The sequence below is a fragment of the Papaver somniferum genome, chromosome 11 (assembly GCF_003573695.1).
Source record: "Papaver somniferum cultivar HN1 chromosome 11, ASM357369v1, whole genome shotgun sequence".
NCBI lineage: Eukaryota > Viridiplantae > Streptophyta > Magnoliopsida > Ranunculales > Papaveraceae > Papaver > Papaver somniferum.
In genome coordinates, this window is record NC_039368.1 from 112,282,931 (window position 1) to 112,309,919 (window position 26,989).

General features: G+C 37.1%; 1 protein-coding gene and 1 long non-coding RNA gene across 3 annotated transcripts; both read right to left on the minus strand.

The window, feature by feature from the left end:
- Positions 1–9,933: 9,933 nt before the first annotated feature.
- On the minus strand, positions 9,934–10,947 carry LOC113321554. 2 transcript variants are annotated; one of them, XR_003346749.1, is made up of 4 exons: positions 10,890–10,947; positions 10,693–10,802; positions 10,066–10,121; positions 9,934–9,958 (listed from the first exon to the last, which is right to left on the minus strand). It is a non-coding gene; the product is annotated as an uncharacterized LOC113321554 (long non-coding RNA). The 2 variants fall into 2 exon arrangements; XR_003346750.1 differs by having other exon boundaries at positions 9,938–9,958; positions 10,066–10,232.
- A 351-nt stretch (positions 10,948–11,298) lies between these two features.
- On the minus strand, positions 11,299–12,459 carry LOC113324930 (MADS-box transcription factor 51-like). Its single transcript, XM_026573204.1, has 2 exons — positions 11,857–12,459; positions 11,299–11,424 (listed from the first exon to the last, which is right to left on the minus strand). The coding sequence occupies exons 1-2, from the start codon at positions 12,457–12,459 to the stop codon at positions 11,299–11,301; spliced, it is 729 nt and encodes a 242-aa protein (XP_026428989.1).
- Positions 12,460–26,989: the final 14,530 nt, after the last annotated feature.

Genomic DNA, 26,989 nt, shown 5'->3' on the forward strand with positions numbered 1-26,989 from the left:
AAAAAAAAATCAAAAAAAATCAAAAAATAAATAAATAAATATCAAGTATTTATTTATTCCATGTTTTGTCATGTTAAAGACAATAGTTCTCTCTTGTTCCAAAAATAAAAGAGAGTAATCAATGTAAATAAGAGTCATGTAAAGAGTCATCTTTTTGTTGTAAATAGTCTTGTAATAAGCAAGGAGGGTGCAGCCATCGATGTATAACGCGGGTAAACTGAAATATCACCAACTCATTGGATGAAAATTCACAATTCTCGTAAAGCCGGACAGCTAGCTTGGCTTAGAATTCGGTTCTTAGCCTAAAAACTATCTCTTCGTGATTAGTAGTCATAACTTCAGGTCATTCTAGAAACATGTGTAGATACACTTTACACTCTTATCACGTGTCTTTAGTTGTTATCAGTGCTAGGATTGTGCCTTAGATAGCTAGATTGACATCTCCATTTTGCTGTGAGCTTCTACTGTCTTGCACATGTCACATTTGATGGAATCTGAGCTTATATTTTGTCCTATAACTTTGTAGGTACGTTCTAAGCAAACCTTCACGAGACTTCACTCGTCCACTAGGGACACTTAGTGGTTTAAAAGGCTTAGTGCATATGCTAAATGCATTCGAGAGACCAGCGACAGTGGTATAGGTAGGATTTCCTTAGTTTTGTTTTACTTGAGGACAAGTAAAATTCAGGTTTGGGGGTATTTGATGAGTGCCAAATATTGCATATATTTATCCCTTTTTGTTGGCATTTAACTCATCTTTTGTGCATTAATTCTACATTTTATCCCATATTCTGTATTTTCATTGTTTTCAAGAATAAATATTTTTCTTACTTAATTTTGCATTTTTAGGTAATAAATAAAATCTGGATGACTTGCGGAGCGGAAAAGAGCAGAAAAGTAGTGAAAAGCCGGGAGAAATCACGCAAGGAAGCCGCGAAGAATGGTGCACACAACCTCATTTTCTACACACAAAAACGCCTCCGTTCTCAGCCATCAGATCAGTTCTCAGAAGCATCCGATGGTCGCTCCTTCATAGAGCATCAAAATCTGAAGTCTCTGCCAAGCACCACAGCGCTGAAATTCCAAGCCTTCAGATTAGATGGTAGTTGAATCCAACGGTTGCTCCCTTGCTGTTCATCAAAGTTTGATATCTCCGCCTTACACTACAACACCTAACCTAATCTAGCACCGTTCGTTTCGTTGTATCCCTTCATCCGACGGTCGCTCCTCGCTTGCCTCCGCATCACCGTCCGATCTACCTACCATCTTCGCATCCCGCAGCTCAGAGTCACAAAACATCAAAATTTGATGCGCCCGCTCAACACACTAGTACCTAATATCTATACCCCAAAACAAACGATCCCTAACCCAAATCGTTTTCTCCTCCTTCTTTCTTCTTCTTTCTCCCGACCCTCGTCTGCAACTCCATCATCATCCCTGCCACCACCTGCTCCACCATCTCTACCACCTCACCTCTGCAGCGCCATCACTTCTTCACCATCATCACCCGACACCACACCATCCCCCTAGCCGAGTTGCTTTAACTCCTCTCACCAACTGACCTAGGTGAGGGTTGATAAAACACCTCGAATTAGGGAGCAATTGACGCAATTGGAGGCAGAGAAGGACCGAGAGAGAAGAAAAGAGACATGGGTCGACGTCAATTCAAAGTTTAGGTGAAAAATTTTGGGAATTGAAAAACCCTAATTTCTAATTTTAGGGTTTGAAAAAATTGGGTATTTGTATGCTATAAATAGAGAGTGTGTAGAGCAGTATAACGCGGGTAAACTGAAATATCACCAACTCATTGGGTGAACATTCACAATTCTCGTAAAGCCGGACAGCTAGCTTGGCTTAGAATTCGGTTCTTAGCCTAAAAACTATCTCTTGGTGATTAGTAGTCATAACATCCGATCTTTCTTTACACATGTGTAGATACACTTTACACTCTTATCACATGTCTTTATTTGTTATCAGTGCTAGGATTGTGCCTTTGATAGCTAGATTGACATCTCCATTTTGTTGTGAGCTTAAACTGACTTGCACATGTCACATTTGATGGAATCTGAGCTTATATTTTGACCTAGAACTTTGTAGGTACGTTCTAAGCAAACCTTCACGAGACTTCACTCGTCCACTAGGGACACTTAGTGGTTTAAAAGGCTTAATGCATACGCTAAATGCATTCGAGAGACCAGCGACAGTGGTATAGGTAGGATTTCCTTAGTTTTGTTTTACTTGAGGACAAGTAAAATTCAGGTTTGGGGGTATTTGATGAGTGCTAAAAAGTGCATATTTCTATATATTTTTCTTGGCATTTAACTCATCTTTTGTGCGTTAATTCTACATTTTATCCCATATTCTGTATTTTCTTTGTTTTCAAGAATAAATATTTTTATTAATTAATTTTGCATTTTAAGGTAATAAATAAAGTTTGGATGAATTACGGAGCGAAAAGAGCAGAAAAGTGGTGGAAGCCGAGAAGAATTACGCAAGGAAGCTGTGAAGAATGTTGTGTGCAAGACCAAAAGGCTAGAAATGGGCTCAACAAGGAGGAAATCGATCGTAAAGAATAAATGGGCTCGGAATTACCCCAAGCCCAACTTATCTCCCACACCAAAACCCAAATTCACAACCCACTTCTCCTGTAGCCGTCAGATTGGATCCTCATCTGAATCCAACGGTCGCTTCATCGCCAATACATCAAATTTTCTACAACCGCTTCACACCACAGCACCTTACTCGATCTTGAGCCGTCAGTTTCGTTGTATTTTTGCATCCAACGGTCGCTCATGATCTGTCTCCATCTCGCCGTTAGATCCGTTCCAGAAGATGTTACCCACGGCTCAGCTTTGCAAGACATCAAATCTTGATGTTCCCGATACACACCCTAGAACCCTAACATATTTTCCCAAAACAAACAACACCTAATTCATTCTATCGGGTTTTCTTCATCTCCACCTTCTTCTTCTTCACAGCGCCTCCACCAACTCCACTGCACTGTCGCCATCACTACCACTTGCTCCGCCACCAACTCCACCTCAATCACCACCATACCCACCACGTATAACAACCAAACCCATCACTCTACCTACCTATTACATCAACCTCTCGATCTTTCTTTCTCTCTGAAACCCTAGTTTTAGGGGTTGATGATATAGGTTAGTTAGAGAAGAAATCAAAGGTATGGGAAGATAGAGAAGAAGATATGGAAGCATGGGTCGACGAAATAGAAGAAGAAATCAGAGAGTTAGGTGAGTGAATTTCGTATTTGGTAAAACCCTAGTTTCACTGATTTGGGGGTTTTTGATTTTTTTGAGCTTGCATGTATAAATTGAATGCTTGGGTGACGAATTGACGCATGCCTGGACTAGCCAGTGTGTCAATTAGGTTTAGTTTTAGATTTCTTTGTTTTCCAATTTCAACTTATGCTTCACTGTTTAGTTCTTAGGTTTTGTTTAAATGTTAGTTTCTTCAATTAAATATCAGTTTCATCATGTGAATGTATTTTTCATGTTATGTTTGTGTTAAGTTCTATGTATGTAATGTTTCTTCACATGATCCTGTAATTTCCTTGTTTAAATCTTAGAGAAGACAACTGAACTTTGTTGGTTAGCCATTTGGGTTAGACCCTGTTGAGCTCAAAAATCAGCCATTGAATCTCCCTAGAACACGTTCAACAATTTGATCAAAAATCTGCAGAAGTGTTCTCCATTTTCCGGCCAAAAATATTTTTTTGAATTTGCGAAGAAGGTCACCCCTTATCCGTGGTCGCCCCTTTATCCGTTGCTGGAGTCCGAATAACACATGCATTGGGGTGCCTTTAGTAATTTTTCTGGGGTGTTTCTAACACTTTTTCTGGGTTCCTCCGGTGCATTTCTGGGGTGTCTTTAGTACTCTATCCTAGGGTGTAAAACACCACTTTTCGAGCCAATTTCGCCGCAAGAGCTTATTTTTCCAAAAACATCTACAAAGATATAAAATAACACAATAAGTATTTAATCGAGTCTAACAATACAGAACATTGAGAACAAAATAGACACATAAATGCGTCTATCAAATACCCCCAAACTTATTATTTGCTAGTCCTCAAGAAAAATTCATTTTTGAAAAGTGACCGAGTTAATCTCGGGTGGGTTTATCAGAGGTGTACCCACAAAAAACCATTTACTCCAAAACCTAGCTATCTACGCAGAACCTTAGAAGGCACTAAAGAATCTCCTTGGTTGGCATACAAACATTGACTATAGGAGGAAGTACCCTGATGCGAAATTCCAAAATTCATATATAAGTGACAGAGCTCTACTCAGATAGTTTCACTATGGACATCATAACCGGAGTCAAAACTAATCACATAGATAAATAATGAGATGGATATAGAAAAACATAGATGGTTTTGATGTTTACTAGGTGAATGGTGTTTCCCATATCTGTCTGAAGGCCACTACTAGGATGAACCTATCCTAATGGACTGAGATACCGGTCTGACTAATATCAACACACTGGCATATACAAGGGAACCAGTGATTGACTACATAGAACAATTTTTTTTTTATTAACGACATGAATAGATCTTTTTGGATCCAAGCGCATGATTCTTGTCAGCAGATTACATGATAGTTCCCACGGGTCCTGCATTCCACGCTTGCTTAGACGATGGAGACAGGGAGAACACACACATATTGCTATCCAAGTGTTAATGTTTATTCCGATTGGTCTAATTGGTATGGTCTTTTTTCTTCTTTTTTTTTTCCACTAAAGAATCTCAATCAGTCTATTCTACCCTAGCAGTGGTAACAACTTGAATCGTGGGACCCACCTACTCTCTTAGAGAAACATAGTTTAAAAACAAAACAAAATAAGAATAGAAGTGAAAAGGACTCAACGAGATATGGTGAAACTATCATGTTATTACTAACACCTGAGCTCTGTGCTTTTATGAATAGACTCTTTCGATGTTTCCATCTAATCAGATTGGTTCCTCAACTCCTATAACCAAGATGTTCCCATCCACTTAGATTTGTTAGTGCCAACCTTAATAAGCATAAATTTCTAGGCTCTGGAGTTTATTTATTTATTTTGTAACTGAAAAGTTTCTCACATACCCCCAAACTTAAATCTAACATTTTTCTCAATGTTCTAAGGATAAAATTAAAAGCATGAACAAGGAGAGAAATTGTTACTATTTGAAGCAAAAGAGTTAAGGAAAGATATTACCGTGTTGCATGAGATTGGGTTACCTCCCAAGAAACGCTAAGTTTAAAGTCTTCAGCCAGACATCGGAAGGAATTAGTCATCTCATAGAATCAAAAAGTAACAGTTGAAATAATTGTAGGTCTTCAAAACCAAAAAGAGCTGACTAAAGGAAACTACACTAACCCAAGAAAGTGAACAAGGATAGCATGCCCTTATCTAGTTTCCTGATTAAGATATTTATATCTAATTGTGGTTCAGGTTCAGGTTCTATGAAAGGGTCTAAATAAAATATTTTCATTGGTTGCGTTTCTTCATAGGTGGGATCCGAATCATTAGGTCCTAGAGTCTGGAAAAACTCAAATAAGAACTTAGAAGCACAAAACAATAACCTAAATAATTGAGGATCCTCTAAGTCAATCAGGTTTGACTTACATAACTGACCACAATGAGAGTAGTGGTCATTCTTAAGAAAATGTGTCGATTCTATCAACCTAAAGTACTTAGGCTTAGTCTCAGAACTTAATAAGTGACACAGTTGAAATTTATACGTTCCCACAATTGGAAGCAAACTATTTGCTGGTAAAACAAATTTAATCTTGGTATTATTGCCTGGGCAAACCACATCAACCAGAGGATGGGTTTCTAATGACTGAACTTCTTCCTGGACATCATTAGGTTCGGAAAAACGAGTATGAGGTAATCTTGTAAAATGGTCGAGGCAGAGATATCAAGTCCAAAATGAGGGATCTTTGTAAGATCTAAAGGTATGGCACAAGGAGAATGATAATCACCACAAAACTTAGATTTTTGGGTATCTCTAGATAGACTAGCTACAATTTCCTTAATTTCTAGATCATTGGAATCCTGAAAATAGTCAATTGATCCTTCGAGGTTATACTCAAGCGACGCATCCTTAATCATATTTAATAGCTCTACGAGTTCATTTTCTTCGTCTAAGACTATTGTTTCTAAGTCGCTAGACTCTAAAACAACATTTTCGGAATAAACCCGTTCCTCTAAAGCATTATCGGCTTCGTAATCAAAAGGAAAAACTACATCGTCTAAAACGGTGGTATCCCTAATCAAATCCTCGTCCTTTTGAATAGGTGAATAATCATAAAAATTATTTGGATTTGAACTAGAATCATTGTAAAGCTCAATTGGATTAATAGATTCCTGATCATTATGCCTACACATTTCAGATTCTTCATTACTACTATCCTCATCATAATAGTACGAAGATGATTGAACCTTATCTAAATAAGTAGTGTCTTTTATTCTAACCTCGTCCTCTAAATTAGGCAAATATTCACTATTTATATCAAGGGTAGAATTAGAAACACTATTTTGGAAATTTAGATCATTTCGAGCAGCATTAGCTAACTGTTCATTTTCTGCCTCTAGACGTGCCTGAATTTCACTGAGCATAACACTTATACGTTCACTACTCTCGTTTATCATCTCAGAATATCGTGTACACTCTTCTTTTAAACTATTCATTGCAACTAAACGTTTATACGTCCTTTTAATCCGTTGTTGGGTCTCTTCTAGGGAAGGAACAGATTCAGAAATATCATAATCAGGACTAGTTTTTAAGTAATTTTCCAAAAACGCGTAACTAGTACTATAATGTTCCTGATTTTCTTGCTCGTAAGACCAATTCGCGTGTGGATAGTAATTGGGCTCACTATGGTATGAACCATAACCTTGAAAAGGATGGCGTTCCCAACCACTATTCCCAACATGGTCATAAAAAGGATGATGTCCATATTCAAATTCAGGTCGATAATCATTGTATTGGCTTATATCATACCAGTTCGACATTCTTAATTGAAAGGGAATTCTACACAATCACAAACAAGGCTGACTCGACCAAATCAAACCTATAGAATCTAGCAAACAAAAAGCATGATGGCTCCACTTATATTGTTTTCTAGACCAGCTTCTATTCCTTCGAAAAGGAATTCGTTACAATTTGAGCACACCCCTCTGGAACCAATCCGAGCTAATGTAAGTTGAATCGAGGAGAGGGAAGCTCAGTGGAGCTTTGATACCCAAGGCCTCACCGCTATCACAAGGCGGCGCAGTCACGCATTCAACTTACAGAAACCATCAAGAACTTTGAAGTATGCTTAAAAGAGTAACCAATATTTTTCGGAAGATTTTCCTACCAAGATCGTTACCCTATCGGTCTCGTTCTAATCATATTTTAAGCTTGGGTTCGCGTTAGGTTTCGTTTACCTAAGGCGGGCAAGAAGGGAACGGTGATGAAATCCGAACCCTTATCTTATATGGCCAGTTCTTTCCCTTTACTAGGAAATTAAAGCAGCCGGTTCAGTCCTCAACATATAATCACCTTAAGGCAGACAGTAAACCTGCTGACAGGAGATTCGCGGGTGTTTAGAAGTTTACCTCCCGTACCAGACGGGCAAAGAACCGTTGTAGTCGACTCGGGCCACTGACTCCGGTGTCAGTGTGCGAACCCGAGGGGCCGAGACGATATTGTAATCGTCTTCCTTCCCTGCAAACAGTTTATGTTTAATTTTTTTTTTTTTTATATAACCCTTTCGTAGGGTTTAAAATTAAAATAAATTATCCAAAGTCCAGTCCAATGAAAAGAAATACAAAAAATAATAATAATAATTACAATAAAAATAAAATGGAAAGTCTCTTTTAAAAAAATAATAATAATTCTCTTTTTTTTTCTCTTTTTTTTGTTTATTTTTTTGCTTTGTCTTTTTTCCTTCTCTTTTAGCTTTAAGCTTTGATTCCAAGGTCTTTAGTATCCAACTTCAAACCTGTAATACAAAGACACAACCAAAAAGACGTAAAAAGAACAAATGGAATAATAAAAAATAATAAAAACCTAAAAATTCTACCTAAGCACAAATCCTCGTCGGCGGCGCCAAAATTTGATGTATTTTCAAATGGTTGTAGTGATAGTGGTAAAAAGATTCGTTTCAGACTTGTGAAGGAAATGAAATTTTAGATTTAATAAAATTATATATACAAAAATATTAACAAGATGAAGAGAGTTACTGGCACTCGGGATTCCACCAATTCTCACATTCATGCAGTTCAATATTTAATTCCGGACAATTAAAGCTCATAAAATAACAAACATCGACTCTAAATCTTTGCCAAGGTAGATTTTATAAAGAATTATATGTAAATCACAAGCACGACGCATCAAAAGTACCTAAGACTAAGCATGCGACATCAAACGAAATTACAAATAATCAAGAAAAATCATAAATCAATTATAATAGTGCAAATAGTCATAAAGAAATTAAATAGAATTACCACATGGGTGAAAAACAGCTTCCTCCGTCGTCCCAGTGATGGGTTCTAGCTCCGCATATTGAAAACACGCTCAAAATTCATTTTTATTGCTCAAAGGGTGTTTACAAGGATGAGAATGGTGATGAAATAATAAAACAGTGAATGTGCGACCCACAAAAAGCGTCCAAAATAAACGACACAGAAGAAGTGCCAGTGAGTCTGTTTCACTGTTGATAAACGACTGTTCCTGCGAGTCTGTTCTTCGTGTTCTTGGTGTTCTTCATCATCAGCAGCAGCAGAAACAGAGTTTCATCAACTCTTGATTTCTCGCTCCTGAGCTCTCCTATCGACCCCAAACTCTCGACACCCCTTCTACTCAACCCCAGCAACCTATTTATAGCCAACAGACCCATCGAATCTCGCTCATTCACTCCATATAATTCTTTTTAACTCGGCAGTAAAGAAAATATTTCTGGGAATATTTTCTTTCCTGTTTCATCTTCTCACGCGTTTTCAAGCCTCCAAATTACCATATTTAACTCCTTCACGCTCCAACAGGCTGTGAGTGTCTTCCATGCACGCACAAAACACGTTGAATCTCCTCCAAATCACATGAAACCCGTGATATATACGAACTGCCCTGTTTTCAACCCGTGAATTATTTAGCATATTCTAGCCAATTCTGGTCGAACCAAACGCCCACAGTGTGTTTAATAGGCCATATCACAACTATCTACCAAAAATCAGCCATTGAATCTCCCTAGAACACGTTCAACAATTCGATCAAAAATCTGCAGAAGTGTTCTCCATTCTCCCGCCAATTTTTTTTTTTTGAATTTGCGAAGAAGGTCACCCCTTATCCAGTGGTCGCCCCCTTATCCGTTGCTGGAGTCCGAATAACACATGTCCCTTGGGGTGTCTTTAGTAATTTTTCTGGGGTGTTTCCAACACTTTTTCTGGGTTCCTCCGGTGCATTTCTGGGGTGTCTTTAGTACTCTATCCTAGGGTGTAAAACACCACTTTTCGAGCCAATTTCGCCGCAAGAGCTTATTTTTCCAAAAACATTTACAAAAATGTAAAATAACACAATCAGTATTTAATCGAGTCTAACAATACAGAACATTGAGAACAAAATAGACACATAAATGCGTCTATCAGTCAGGAGGTTTTTTCTTGGAAAGGTCACTAATTGAGTCTGTTATTAGCAGCTAAGTTAAGATCTAGAATATGGTTAGACTTTGCAGCTAAGTTTTCGTATATCAAGATATGGTAGGTTTTGGTAGTGACATTGGGACTAAAGTCTTTACTACCGAACACTTTTGGGTCTCAGATGCATCTTCTATGAAGTGATAAACATAAACCAAGCAATCCCGAGTACCCAAGTTCTTCTCCTCATCTGAGGAGTAAGTTTGATTTTGGTTGGGTCATCCAAACCAAGATGCCGAGCAACTCTTTCCGTGACATTATCAAAAGTTATTACCTTATACATTTAAAAAAGAAGAAGAGACACATAAGTTACTGCAAGAAAGAAACAAAAAATTCAAAAAATAAGACAGCAACAGACATTTGGAACATGAAAATAGTTACAGCTCTAGAGAGAAATCATCTTCCTTCAGTTTCTCCAGATAATTCAAGCATACAACCTAACACAGCAGAATAAACAATGTTTTCAATTATTGCATATCAATGTGCTCAAGCTTCTTCAACTGGGTTTATTTTCCTTCTCATAGTATAGTTGGCCAAATTCCTACCATCTGCATTTAAACATTACCAGAAAGTGTGAGTCACATATACCCAATGATTCAGAACATAATCTAGAAAAGAATGAACATCTGGATAACGGCATTGTGTCATAGTATCGACTGGAAGGGGTTTCTGGAAACAAATAATGTCTCCATCGTCAAGCTAAAAGATGTAGATAAAAAAGGCACTATAAGCCAAAATAGAAACAAAAATTAACAGTGAGAAAAAAAAGAATATTTTTTTTTTTTGCAGAAGTTAATGATGTCATTAAGGATAGTGTGGAATGTGAATTCCTTGTATATGTGCTCACATGTAACTGTGGGCTCAAACTTTATTTCCTACCATCAAAAGATGAGGTCTTATCAGATGCTTGCATCAATAAATAACTAAAACTTGCATTTCTGGCTAGAGTACAGAACAAAAAACTAAGCAGACAAACACGAGTCACAGAAATATCAAAGAAGAACAAACCTCAAAAAGTTAAATCTCTTCATCTGGAGAGAATCCAGCCATCTCATTAAGCTTTCTAAGAATTTCATAGGCTTGCCACTTCCCTTCACAAAACGTGTCCCCACATATACCTTATAAATAATAAAAGTGTTTCAAACTCAAACAGCGTTTGAATCTTATCTGATAAAAAAAATGGCAACTCAAACCTCAATTCCTACCGCGGTGCCGGTTGTTCTTTTTGCGGATCGTACAGTTAGAAGAAGAGGTATATCTTCTTGTGTTCTGTCAGGTGGAGGAATATGATATAATTCCTGTAGAGTTGTACATAAGTCAGAACACTGAACAAGACAAGAACCATGATCAGGAAACTAATTCCCATATCTAAACTCCAAAACTAATCAGGTGGAGGATTTTGTATGCCTTGGAAACAAGATCGGCGAAGTAGGCCTCAACAATAACATTAAGACCAGATAGAGTATATTTTAGCTGACATTAGGCATCAGTGAATGCAACTTCCCGGTATCAAGATGCATCACTAGGAAGTATAGAAATGCATGATGCTCTGTAGCAGGTAAGTTTTCCTTACTTGTAGACTGGAAGAATGCTTCCAAGAAAGGAGAGGTTTCCTTACTTGTAGGGAAGAATGCTTCCAAGAAGGGAGAGGCAAGAGAAGGATTTCTCAGCATCCTTGGCAGGTTTTAATAGCAACAAGATTGCAGGGCCAACAAGGACTAGGACTGTGTCAATTCCAAGCTGTACATTAAATCAAAAAAACAGTTACTCATAATGGTTGTTGAAACAAGATTTTTTAGCAAAAACTTGAAGTTCCTGTTCTCATGTTGCTACAAATTACACATGCATTATTAACCAGATTCAATATCAAAGAATAAACAGTGCAGTTTATCAAGTACTAACAACAATAGAACTTTGTATAAACAAAACCAACAACCAAATACTAAATCTGAATGCAACAAAATTGAAGTTCCTGTTCATATGTTGCCACAAACTACACATGCAACAAAGAATAAGTACATGGATTCTCACTTATACTAATAACAAAAAAACTTGGTACCAACAAAATAAACATAAACAACAACTAGATACTAGAGTTTGTTCAATAACTTTAATTCCCATCCAACTCCTTCAAAAATTCAGTTCAGATTGACCTCTAAATCATCAACAGACAGGCAACCAACTCTCATCATAATCTAAACCCTCAAATAACATTCCCGAATCATCAATAGAAGGCAACCAATTCGGAGCATCATCATAGGCATCTGATAATAACTTTTCCAAATCATCCTCCAACAGAGAAGAATCCTCCTCCATCTCTCCAACAGTACAAGTACTAGTAGTAGTAGAGGTAGCAATTGGTTCTGCTGCTGCTAGCAACTCTTGCTTTCTCTGTGCAACCTTCTCTTTCACATCAAGTAATTGATTCCTTACAGCCGTCAACTTTTCAATACTATCAATTTCTTCTGGGTTTAGGTTATTCCACCAAAACCCATCATCAGAAACCCTAGTTCTCTCATCATCAGCAACTTTTACTTCTTTAAAATTAATGGTATTTTTTAACCTATAATTTAAATCATTCCAAGAAATAGAAGAAGAAGAAGAAAAAGTGTAGGGGTTACCACCAGGAGAGATTACTAACAGAGAAATGTCAGCACCGGTAAGACGGCACAAATCAGCGGCTTTATTGAATAGGCCGTGGCGTCTCTTAGTGAAGCACACATTTCTTTTCTGCCTATCTTCAATCTTCTTCATCTCAATCCTTCTCTTACCCATAACTACAATCGAGATTAAGCCCAAAATTGAAGATTTGATGGTAGGGATGATAGTGCAACCGCAGAGATGTTGTTGTTGATACAGGAAAGGAGAGTCTAATCTTTATAGAAACAGAGCGGGAAAGATTTGATGATACTGTAACTGCAGAGATGATGATACAGGAATGGAAACTCTAGTGAATGAAGTTTTATAGAAGGAGATGATGATGCAGGAATGGAAAGTCTAGTTTATAGAAACAGAGCGGGAATAATAACGCGTTTTCTTTTTTGTTGTTTGCTTGGGCGTATCCGCAGAAACATTAGTGGAGGGCCGAAAAAAGTAAGAAAGGGTCGTCAAATAGCAATCTTCCGAACTCATTGTCCTACTACTTTTGTTAATTGCTAAATATGTTGTTGATTTAAGTAGTGCTAATGACGGTGATTAACTAATTAAGATTGGCGATTGAATTAGGGTTGTCGTGCTAGCCTATGAGCGAGGCTCATGAGGAACCAGCCAAGGGGACCGAAGCAGATAGAGGTTGATTATGTCGCAAGTGGGACAAACTAACTCTACCTTTCATGTCAAATTATGAAACATTGCGCCATCGGGACTTGAACCTGGGATCTCCTGGAGTGCATGAAGCCTTTGATTATCGGGGATGACCAACTGAGTTAGGTACCCGTTTCCTATCAAGAATACCTCTGATTTAACTCTCATTACAATTTTGTTGCTTTTAATCGTGTAAAGTGCGTACAAAATTTGATTTTTTTTTCGGAATTGCATATCATAAAATCCAAATCGTAACACAAGTATACGGCTGGGAAAACATGACCACCCAGCTGTCAACAAAAAAGTCTACGGCTAGGAAAGAACTCTCGGTCATAAGTATGATATATAGCTGAAAAATGAAAATATTCTAGGTGTAAATATGAGTCACTGCTGGAAAATGTAAACTTATCGGGTATGATTTGCCATTCTGGAGGTGTTTTTATTCATATCGATGTTAGCTTAGATGCTGACGTTTAGTAATGGTTAATTCAGTTTTATCGTCTTTAACTTATACCCGTTGTGGAGGTGTTTTTATTTTTCAAATTGATTTCAGCTATTAATATCGGGTCTGTTAGAGCATTGCTTGGTTGAACCCACCAAGCGTTGGTATGTCAAGTTTGGTTGTCATATTTTAGTGAACCAAAACTCAATTAAGAGTCGCTTGATTGTGTACTAGAGTCAACTTCGTATAGGTTAAACTAGAAAGTTATTAGGATTATGAGACATACAAGTATTACTCAAAGACTTGAAGAATGTGAAGAAGTAAAGAGCTACATCGACGACATCATCCTTTCTCTCGAGGTTAGTAATATTTGACTTGAATTGTTTCATTCCTAACGTATCTTTCATGTCGTGCTATATTGAAAACATGACTGCAAACCTATGGATAATTATACTCTAGTAGATAGACGTATTATTAAGGAATTACAATAGGAAGTATAATGCTTATCTTTTGAACTTCGTATATAAGACATCGACATAATCGTACGAATGCTATTGTGATTATGTGTATGGGTAAAGGTGAAGATTTCATCCTAGGAAACAATGTTTACATTCGTTTAAAGGAAGTACATTCATAAACTTGTTTTGTGAATCGAAACGGAAATCGCTAGGCTTATTGGTATTGTTATTCATTGTATATCTTTGGATTACCAATATGTGTGATTAGTATAACGGCTCATAACTTGTTATGTATCTTGGTAAAACTACTCACAATGCCTGACTTATGTATTGCTATGACTTTTATTAGTGAAACCGATCTTAAGTAATCACCTAAGATGGTGATCGGTATTTGTAATTGGTGTGACCGATCCTAGTAATTGGTGTAACAGATCCTAATAATTGGTGTGACCGATCACAAAAGAGTTGTATAATCGATCCTTGTAATTGGTATAACCGGTCCTAGTAATTGGTGTAACCGATCCTAGTAACTGGTGTGACCGGTCACAAGTAATACCGTGGGTATATAACCGGTCCTGGTACTTGATGTAACCGATCCTGGTAACTGATGTATCCGGTCCTAGTAACCATATGGAGGTAGAACCGATCCTTGTGTTTGGTAGAACTGTAAACCCATGATTAATGATTTGATAATTGATATTGATCAATCACATATAGTTTTTGGAAATCGGATGAACCAAATCTAAACTTGTTTGGAAGTGTGGCAAATCGGTTCCAAGATCGTAAATATGAAAGAGGATTTACAAAGATAAAGATGTCGACATACTTTGAACACGTGCAGTAATTCTTACCTTCTATTGTTCAAAGATATTCCTTAATAACTAAAGAAGAATCCTGGACCGAAATAAATTGAGAATCTTTTAATTAAGGTTTTTAGTTTTATATGATTTTAATTACCAGCGATTAAATGCGTATCTCTGGAAAATAAAAATTGGTAATGTGCACTTACTAATTGAAGATTTTCTAGTGAGATTTCGATAGATATTTGGACAAAGCATTTCCAGGAATTATGAAAACCGATTTGGGAATTATTGCATATCTTGAGAATAATATGTTTTGGAAATTCCTTGGTGTCCAAACTTCCTTGGTCTATAAATACCTAAGTTTGCATTTCGAGCAAACTAATCCTCAGAGCCAGACAAACTACCTAGTTGTGTTGTTACTGATGGAGCCGTCTAATTTAGATTTAACTTGTACTGGAATCCAGATAGTCAGTGATGTATTTTCAAATGGTTGTAGTGATAATGGTAAAAAGATTCGTTTCAGACTTGTGAAGGAAATGGAATTTTAGATTTAATAAAATTATATATAAAAAAATATTAACAAGATGAAGAGAGTTACTGGCACTCGGGATTCCACCAATTCTCACATTCATGCAGTTCAATATTTAATTCCGGACAATTAAAGCTCATAAAATAACAAACATCGACTCTAAATCTTTGCCAAGGTAGATTTTATAAAGAATTATATGTAAATCACAAGCACGACGCATCAAAAGCACCTAAGACTAAGCATGCGACATCAAACGAAATTACAAATAATCAAGAAAAATCATAAATCAATTATAATAGTGCAAATAGTCATAAAGAAATTAAATAGAATTACCACATGGGTGAAAAACAGCTTCCTCCGTCGTCCCAGTGATGGGTTCTAACTCCGCATATTGAAAACACGCTCAAAATTCATTTTTATTGCTCAAAGGGTGTTTACAAGGATGAGAATGGAGATGAAATAATAAAACAGTGAATATGCGACCCACAGAAAGCGTCCAAAATAAACGACACAGAAGAAGTGTTATTGTTACTGTAGCTCTAAGACCCACACCTACGACCCACGCCTGTGAGTCTGTTTCACTGTTGATAAACGACTGTTCTTGCGAGTCTGTTCTTCGTGTTCTTGGTGATCTTCATCATCATCAGCAGCAGAAACAGAGTTTCATCAACTCTTGATTTCTCGCTCCTGAGCTCTCCTATCGACCCCAAACTCTCGACACCCCTTCTACTCAACCCCGGCAACCTATTTATAGCCAACAGACCCATCGAATCTCGCTCATTCACTCCATATAATTCTCTTTAACTCGGCAGTAAAGAAAATATTTCCGGGAATATTTTCTTTCCTGTTTCATCTTCTCACGCGTTTTCAAGCCTCCAAATTACCATATTTAACTCCTTCACGCTCCAACAGGCTGTGAGGGTCTTCCATGCACGCACAAAACACGTTGAATCTTTTCCAAATCACGTGAAACCCGTGATATACACGAACTGCCCTGTTTTCAACCCGTGAATTTTTTAGATGATATTAGCCAATTCTGGTCGAACCATAGGCCATATCACAACTATCTACCAAAAATCAGCCATTGAATCTCCCTAGAACACGTTCAACAATTCGATCAAAAATCTGCAGAAGTGTTCTCCATTTTCCGGCCAAAAACATTTTTTTGAATTTGCGAAGAAGGTCACCCCTTATCCAGTGGTCGCCCCCTTATCCGTTGCTGGAGTCCGAATAACACATGCATTGGGGTGCCTTTAGTAATTTTTCTGGGGTGTTTCTAACACTTTTTCTGGGTTCCTCCGGTGCATTTCTAGGGTGTCTTTAGTACTCTATCCTAGGGTGTAAAACACCACTTTTCGAGCCAATTTCGCCGCAAGAGCTTATTTTTCCAAAAACATCTACAAAGATATAAAATAACACAATAAGTATTTAAGCGAGTCTAACAATACAGAACATTGAGAACAAAATAGACACATAAATGCGTCTATCAAATACCCCCAAACTTATTATTTGCTAGTCCTCAAGCAAAATTTATTTTTGAAAAGTGACCGAGTTAATCTCGGGTGGGTTTATCAGAGGTGTACCCACAAAAAACCATTTACTCCAAAACCTAGCTATCTACGCAGAACCTTGGAAGGCACTAAAGAATCTCCTTGGTTGGCATACAAACATTGACTATAGGAGGAAGTACCCTGATGCGAAATTCCAAAATTCATATATAAGTGACAGAGCTCTACTCAGATAGTTTCACTATGGACATCATAACCGGAGTCAAAACTAATCACATAGATAAATAATGAGATGGATATAGAAAAACATAGATGGTTTTGATGTTTACTAGGTGAACGGTGTTTCCCATATCTGTCTGAAGGCCACTACTAGGATGAACCTATCCTAATGGACTGAGATACCGGTCTGACTAATATCAACACACTGGCATATACAAGGGAACCAGTGATTGACTACATAGAACAATATTTTTTTTTGATTAACGACATGAATAGATCTTTTTGGATCCAAGCGCATGCTTCTTGTCAGCAGATTACATGATAGTTCCCACGGGTCCTGCATTCCACGCTTGCTTAGACGACGGAGACAGGGAGAACACACACATATTGCTATCCAAGTGTTAATGTTTATTCCGATTGGTCTAATTGGTATGGTCTTTTTTTTTCTTTTTTTTTTCCACTAAAGAATCTCAATCACTCTATTCCACCCTAGCAGTGGTAACAACTTGAATCGTGGGCCCCACCTACTCTCTTAGAGAAACATAGTTTAAAAACAAAACAAAATAAGAATAGAAGTGAAAAGGACTCAACGAGATATGGTGAAACTATCATGTTATTACTAACACCTGAGCTCTGTGCTTTTATGAATAGACTCTTTCGATGTTTCCATCTAATCAGATTGGTTCCTCAACTCCTATAACCAAGATGTTCCCATCCACTTAGATTTGTTAGTGCCAACCTTAATAAGCATAAATTTCTAGGCTCTGGAGTTTATTTATTTATTCTGTAACTGAAAAGTTTCTCACATACCCCCAAAATTAAATCTAACATTGTCCTCAATGTTCTAAAGATAAAATTAAAAGCATGAACAAGGAGAGAAATTGTTACTATTTGAAGCAAAAGAGTTAAGGAAAGATATTACCGTGTTGCATGAGATTGGGTTACCTCCCAAGAAACGCTAAGTTTAAAGTCTTCAGCCAGACATCGGAAGGAATTAGTCATCTCATAGAATCAAAAAGTAACAGTCGAAATAATTGTAGGTCTTCAAAACCAAAAAGAGCTGACCAAAGGAAACTACAATAACCCAAGAAAGTGAACAAGGAAAACATGCCCTTATCTAGTTTCCTGATTAAGATATTTATATCTAATTGTGGTTCAGGTTCTATAAAAGGGTCTAAATAAAATATTTTCATTGGTTGCGTTTCTTCATAGGTGGGATCCGAATCATTAGGTTCTAGAGTCTGGAAAAACTCAAATAAGAACTTAGAAGCACAAAACAATAACTTAAATAATTGAGGATCCTTTAAGTCAATCAGGTTTGACTTACATAACTGACCACAATGAGAGTAGTGGTCATTCTTAAGAAAATGTGTCGATTCTATCAACCTAAAGTACTTAGGCTTAGTCTCAGAACTTAATAAGTGACACATTTGAAATTTATACGTTCCCACAATTGGAAGCAAACTATTTGCTGGGAAAACAAATTCAATCTTGGTATTATTGCCTGGGAAAACCATATCAACCAGAGGATGGGTTTCTAATGACTGAACTTCTTCCTGGACATCATTAGGTTCGGGAAAACGAGTATGAAGGTAATCTTGTAAAATGGTCGAGGCAGAGATATCAAGTCCAAAATGAGGGATCTTTGTAAGAGCTAAAGGTATGGCACAAGGAGAATGATAATCACCCCCAAACTTAGATTTTTGGGTATCTCTAGATAGACTAGCAACAACTTCCTTAATTTCTAGATCATTGGAATACTGAAAATAGTCAATTGCTCCTTCGAGGTTATACCCAAGCGACGCATCCTTACTCATATTTAATAGCTCTACGAGTTCATTTTCTTCGTCTAAGACTATTGTTTCTAAGTCGCTAGACTCTAAAACATCATTTTCGGAATAAACCCGTTCCTCTAAAGCATTATCGGCTTCGTAATCAAAAGGAAAAACTACATCGTCTAAAACGGTGGTATCCCTAATCAAATACTCGGCCTTTTGAATAGGTGAATAATCATAAAAATTATTTGGATTTGAACTAGAATCATTGTAAAGCTCAATTGGATTAATAGATTCCTGATCACTATGCCTACACATTTCAGATTCTTCATTACTACTATCCTCATCATAATAGTACGAAGATGATTGAACCTTATCTAAATAAGTAGTGTCTTTTATTCTAACCTCGTCCTCTAAATTAGGCAAATATTCACTATTGATATCAAGGGTAGAATTAGAAACACTATTTTGGAAATTTAGATCATTTCGAGCAGCATTAGCTAACTGTTCATTTTCTGCCTCTAGACGTGCCTGAATTTCACTGAGCATAACACTTATACGTTCACCACTCTCGTTTATCATCTCAGAATACCGTGTACACTCTTCTTTTAAACTATTCATTGCAACTAAACGTTTATACGTCCTTTTAATCCGTTGTTGGGTCTCTTCTAGAGAAGGAACAGATTCAGAAATATCATAATCAGAACTAGTTTTTAAGTAATTTTCCAAAAACGCGTAACTAGTACTATAATGTTCCTGATTTTCTTGCTCGTAAGACCAATTCGCGTGTGGATAGTAATTGGGCTCACTATGGTATGAACCATAACCTTGAAAATGATGGCGTTCCCAACCACTATTCCCAACATGGTCATAAAAAGGATGATGTCCATATTCAAATTCAGGTCGATAATCATTGTATTGGCTTCTATCATACCAGTTCGACATTCTTAATTGCAAGGGAATTCTAAACAATCACAAACAAGGCTGACTCGACCAAATCAAACCTATAGAATCTAGCAAACAAAAAGCATGATGGCTCCACTTAGATTGTTTTCTAGACCAGCTTCTATTCCTTCGAAAAGGAATTCGTTACAATTTTGGCACACCCCTTTGGAATCAATCCGAGCTAATGTAAGTTGAATCGAGGCGAGGGAAGCTCAGTGGAGCTTTGATACCCAAGGCCTCACCGCTATCACAAGGCGGAGCAGTCACGCATTCAACTTACAGAAACCATCAAGAACTTTGAAGTATGCTTAAAATAGTAACCAATATTTTTCGGAAGATTTTCCTACCAAGCTCGTTACCCTATCGGTCTCGTTCTAATCATATTTTAAGCTTGGGTTCGCGTTAGGTTTCGTTTACCTAAGGCGGGCAAGAAGGGAACGCTGATGAAATCCGAACCCTTACCTTTCATGTCAAATTATGAAACATTGCTCCATCGGGACTTGAACCTGGGATCTCCTGGAGTGCATGAAGCCTTTGATTATCGGGGATGACCAGCTGAGTTAGGTACCCATTTCCTATCAAGAATACCTCTGATTTAACTCTCATTACAATTTTGCTGCTTTTAATCGTGTAAAGTGCGTACAAAATTTTATTTTATTTTCGGAATTGCATATCATAAAATCCAAATCGTAACACCAGTATACGGCTGGGAAAACATGACCACCCAGCTGTCAACAAAAAAGTCTACGGCTAGGAAAGAACTCTCGGTCATAAGTATGATATATAGCTGAAAAGTGAAAATATTCTAGGTGTAAATATGAGTCACTGCTGGAAAATGTAAACTTATCGGGTATGATTTGCCATTCTGGAGGTGTTTTTATTCATATCGATGTTAGCTTAGATGCTGACGTTTAGTAATGGTTAATTCAGTTTTATCGTCTTTAACTTGTACCCGTTGTGGAGGTGTTTTTATTTTTCACATTGATTTCAGCTATTAATATCGGGTCTGTTAGAGCATTGCTTGGTTGAACCCACCAAGCGTTGGTATGTCAAGTTTGGTTGTCATATTTTAGTGAACCAAAATTCAATTAGGAGTCGCTTGATTATGTACTAGAGTCAACTTCGTATAGGTTAAACTAGAAAGTTATTAGGGTTATGAGACATACAAGTATTACTCAAAGACTTGAAGAATGTGAAGAAGTAAAGAGCTACATCGACGACATCATCCTTTCTCTTGAGGTTAATAATATTTGACTTGAATTGTTTCATTCCTAACGTATCTTTCAAGTCGTGCTATATTGAAAACATGACTGCAAAACTATGGATGATTATACTCTAGTAGATAGACGTAGTATTAAGGAATTACAATACGAAGTATAATGCTTATCTTTTGAACTTCGTATATAAGACATCGACATAATCGTATGAATGCTATTGTGATTATGTGTATGGGTAAAGGTGAAGATTTCATCCTAGGAAACAATGTTTACATTCGTTTAAAGGAAGTACATTCATAAACTTGTTTTGTGAATCGAAACGGAAATCGCTAGGCTTATTGGTATTGTTATTCATTGCATATCTTTGGATTACCAATATGTGTGATTAGTATAACGTCTCATAACTTGTTATGTATCTTGGTAAAACTACTCACAATGCCTGACTTATGTATTGGTATGACTTTTATTAGTGAAACCGATCTTAAGTAATCACTTGTCGAATCTCGCTCATTCACTCCATATAATTCTCTTTAACTCGGCAGTAAAGAAAATATTTCTGGGAATATTTTCTTTCCTGTTTCATCTTCTCACGCGTTTTCAAGCCTCCAAATTACCATATTTAACTCCTTCACGCTCAAACAGGCTGTGAGGGTCTTCCATGCACGCACAAAACACGTTGAATCTTCTCCAAATCACGTGAAAACCGTGATATACACGAACTGCCCTGTTTTCAACCCGTGAATTTTTTAGATGATTTTAGCAAATTCTTGTCGAACCAAACGCCCACAGTGTGTTTAATAGGCCATATCACAACTATCTACAAAAAATCAGCCATTGAATCTCCCTAGAACACGTTCAACAATTCGATCAAAAATCTGCAGAAGTGTTCTCCATTTTCCGGCCAAAAACATTTTTTTGAATTTGCGAAGAAGGTCACCCCTTATCCAGTGGTCTCCCCCTTATCCGTTGTTGGAGTCCGAATAACACATGTCCATTGGGGTGCCTTTAGTAATTTTTCTGGGGTGTTTCCAACACTTTTTCTGGGTTCCTCCGGTGCATTTCTGGGGTGTCTTTAGTACTCTATCCTAGGGTGTAAAACACCACTTTTCGACCCAATTTCGCCGCAAGAGCTTATTTTTCCAAAAACATCTACAAAGATATAAAGTAACACAATAAGTATTTAATCGAGTCTAACAATACAGAACATTGAGAACAAAATTGACACATAAATGCGTCTATCAAATACCCCCAAACTTATTATTTGCTAGTCCTCAAGCAAAATTCATTTTTGGAAAGTGACCGAGTTAATCTCGGGTGGGTTTATCAGAGGTGTACCCACAAAAAACCATTTACTCCAAAACCTAGATATCTACGCAGAACCTTGGAAGGCACTAAATAATCTCCTTGGTTGGCATACAAACATTGACTATAGGAGGAAGTACCCTGATGCGAAATTCCAAAATTCATATATAAGTGACAGAGCTCTACTCAGATAGTTTCACTATGGACATCATAACCGGAGTCAAAACTAATCACATAGATAAATAATGAGATGGATATAGAAAAACATAGATGGTTTTGATGTTTACTAGGTGAACGGTGTTTCCCATATCTGTCTGAAGGCCACTACTAGGATGAACCTATCCCAATGGACTGAGATAACGGTCTGACTAATATCAACACACTGGCATATACAAGGGAACCAGTGATTGACTACATAGAACAATATTTTATTTTATTTTGATTAACGGCATGAATAGATATTTTGGATCCAAGCGCATGCTTCTTGTCAGCAGATTACATGATAGTTCCCACGGGTCCAAGCAGTGGTGACAACTTGAATCGTGGGCCCCACCTACTCTCTTAGAGAAACATTGTTTAGAAACAAAAAATAAATAAGAATAGAAGTGAAAAGGACTCAACGAGATATGGTGAAAATATCATGTTATTACTAACACCTGAGCTCTGTGCTTTTATGAATAGACTCTTTCGAAGTTTCCATCTAATCAGATTGGTTCCTCAACTCCTATAACCAAGATGTTCCCATCCACTTAGATTGGTTAGTGCCAATCTTAATAAGCATAAATTTCTAGGCTCTGGAGTTTATTTATTTATTCTGCAACTTAAAAGTTTCTCACATACCCCCAAACTTAAATCTAACATTGTCCTCAATGTTCTAAAGATAAAATTAAAAGCATGAACAAGGAGAGAAATTTTTACTATTTGAAGCAAAAGAGATAAGGAAAGATATTACTGTGTTGCATGAGATTGGGTTACCTCCCAAGAAGCGCTAAGTTTAAAGTCTTCAGCCAGACATCGGAAGGAATTAGTCATCTCATAGAATCAAAAAGTAACAGTCGAAATAATTGTGGGTCTTCGAAACCAAAAGGAGCTGACCAAAGGAAACTACAATAACCCAAGAAAGTGAACAAGGATAACATGCCCTTATCTAGTTTCCTGATTAAGATATTTATATCTAATTGTGGTTCAGGTTCAGGTTCTATGAAAGGGTCTAAATAAAATATTTTCATTGGTTGCGTTTCTTCATAGGTGGGATCCGAATCATTAGGTCCTAGAGTCTGGAAAAACTCAAATAAGAACTTAGAAGCACAAAACAAGAACCTAAATAATTGAGGATCCTCTAAGTCAATTAGGTTTGACTTACATAACTGACCACAATGAGAGTAGTGGTCATTCTTAAGAAAATGTGTCGATTCTATCAACCTAAAGTACTTAGGCTTAGTCTCAGAACTTAATAAGTGACACAATTGAAATTTATACGTTCCCACAATTGGAAGCAAATTATTTGCTGGGAAAACAAATTTAATATTGGTATTATTGCCTGGGCAAACCACATCAACCAGAGGATGGGTTTCTAATGACTGAACTTCTTCCTGGACATCATTAGGTTCGGGAAAACGAGTATGAGGTAATCTTGTAAAATGGTCGAGGCAGAGATATCAAGTCCAAAATGAGGGATCTTTGTAAGAGCTAAAGGTATGGCACAAGGAGAATGATAATCACCCCCAAACTTAGATTTTTGGGTATCTCTAGATAGACTAGCTACAATTTCCTTAATTTCTAGATCATTGGAATACTGAAAATAGTCAATTGCTCCTTCGAGGTTATACTCAAGCGACGCATCCTTACTCATATTTAATAGCTCTACGAGTTCATTTTCTTCGTCTAAGACTATTGTTTCTAAGTCGCTAGACTCTAAAACAGCATTTTCGGAATAAACCCGTTCCTCTAAAGCATTATCGGCTTCGTAATCAAAAGGAAAAACTACATCGTCTAAAACAGTGGTATCCCTAATCAAATCCTCGTCCTTTTGAATAGGTGAATAATCATAAAAATTATTTGGATTTGAACTAGAATCATTGTAAAGCTCAATTGTATTAATAGATTCCTGATCACTACGCCTACACATTTCAGATTCTTCATTACTACTATCCTCATCATAATAGTACGAAGATGATTGAACCTTATCTAAATAAGTAGTGTCTTTTATTCTAACCTCGTCCTCTAAATTAGGAAAATATTCACTATTGATATCAAGGGTAGAATAAGAAACACTATTTTGGAAATTTAGATCATTTCGAGCAGCATTAGCTAACTGTTCATTTTCTGCCTCTAGACGTGCCTGAATTTCACTGAGCATAACACTTATACGTTCACCACTCTCGTTTATCATCTCAGAATACCGTGTACACTCTTCTTTTAAACTATTCATTGCAACTAAACGTTTATACGTCCTTTTAATCCGTTGTTGGGTCTCTTCTAGAGAAGGAACAGATTCATTAATATCATAATCAGGACTAGTTTTTAAGTAATTTTCCAAAAACGCGTAACTAGTATTATAATGTTCCTGATTTTCTTGCTCGTAAGACCAATTCGCGTGTGGATAGTAATTGGGCTCACTATGGTATGAACCATAACCTTGAAAAGGATGGCGTTCCCAACCACTATTCCCAACATGGTCATAAAAAGGATGATGTCCATATTCAAATTCAGGTCGATAATCATTGTATTGGCTTCTATCATACCAGTTCGACATTCTTAATTGCAAGGGAATTCTACACAATCACAAACAAGGCTGACTCGACCAAATCAAACCTATAGAATCTAGCAAAAAAAAAGCATGATGGCTCCACTTAGATTGTTTTCTAGACCAGCTTCTATTCCTTCGAAAAGGAATTCGTTACAATTTGAGCACACCCCTCTGGAATCAATCCGAGCTAATGTAAGTTGAATCGAGGCGAGGGAAGATCAGTGGAGCTTTGATACCCAAGGCCTCACCGCTATCACAAGGCGGCGCAGTCACGCATTCAACTTACAGAAACCATCAAGAACTTTGAAGTATGCTTAAAAGAGTAACCAATATTTTTCGGAAGATTTTCCTACCAAGCTCGTTACCCTATCGGTGTCGTTCTAATAATATTTTAAGCTTGGGTTCGCGTTAGGTTTCATTTACCTAAGGAGGCAAGAAGGGAACGGTGATGAAATCCGAACCCTTATCTTATATGGCCAGTTCTTGCCCTTTACTAGGAAATTAAAGCAGCCGGTTCAGTCCTTAATATATAATCACCTTAAGGCAGACAGTAAACCTGCTGACAGGAGATTCGCGGGTGTTTAGAAGTTTACCTCCCGTACCAGACGGGCGAAGAACCGTTGTAGTCGACTCGGGCCACTGACTCCGGTGTCAGTGTGCGAACCCGAGGGGCCGAGACGATATTGTAACGTCGTCCTTCCCTGCAAACAGTTTATATTTAATTTTTTTTTATATAACCCTTCCGTAGGTTTAAAATTAAAATAAATTGTCCAAAGTCCAGTCCAATAAAAAGAAATACAAAAAATAATAATAATAATTACAAAAAAAATAAAATGGAAAGTCTCTTTTAAAAAATAAATAATAATAATTCTCTTTTTTTCTTTCTTTTTTCTTTATTTTTTTGCTTTGTCTTTTTTCCTTCTCTTTTGGCTTTAAGCTTTGATTCCAAGGTATTTAATATCCAACTTCAAACCTGTAATACAAAGACACAACCAAAGAGACGTAAAAAGAATAAATGGAATAATAAAAAATAATAAAAACCTAAAAATTCTACCTAAGCACAAATCCTCGTCGGCGGCGCCAAAATTTGATGTATTTTCAAATGGTTGTAGTGATAGTGGTAAAAAGATTCGTTTCAGACTTGTGAAGGAAATGGAATTTTTGATTCAATAAAATTATATATACAAAAATATTAACAAGATGAAGAGAGTTACTGGCACTCGGGATTCCACCAATTCTCACATTCATGCAGTTCAATATTTAATTCCGGACAATTAAAGCTCATAAAATAACAAACATCGACTATAAATCTTTGCCAAGGTAGATTTTATAAAGAATTATATGTAAATCACAAGCATGACGCATCAAAAGTACCTAAGACTAAGCATGCGACATCAAACGAAATCACAAATAATCAAGAAAAATCATAAATCAATTATAAGAGTGCAAATAGTCATAAAGAAATTAAATAGAATTACCACATGGGTGAAAAACAGCTTCCTCCGTCGTCCTAGTGATGGGTTCTAACTCCGCATATTGAAAACACGCTCAAAATTCATTTTTATTGCTAAAAGGGTGTTTACAAGGATGAGAATGGAGATGAAATAATAAAACAGTGAATGTGCGATCCACAGAAAGCGTCCAAAATAAACAGCACAGAAGAAGTGCTATTGTTACTGTAGCTCTAAGACCCACACCTACGACCCACGCCAGTGAGTCTGTTTCACTGTTGATAAACGACTGTTCCTGCGAGTCTGTTCTTCATGTTCTTCATCATCAGCAGCAGCAGAAACAGAGTTTCATCAACTCTTGATTTCTCGCTCCAGAGCTCTCCTATCGACCCCAAACTCTCGACACCCCTTCTACTCAACCCCAGCAACCTATTTATAGCCAACAGACCCGTCGAATCTCGCTCATTCACTCCATATAATTCTCTTTAACTCGGCAGTAAAGAAAATATTTCTGGGAATATTTTATTTTCTGTTTCATCTTCTCACGCGTTTTCAAGCCTCCAAATTACCATATTTAACTCCTTCACGCTCCAACAGGCTGTGA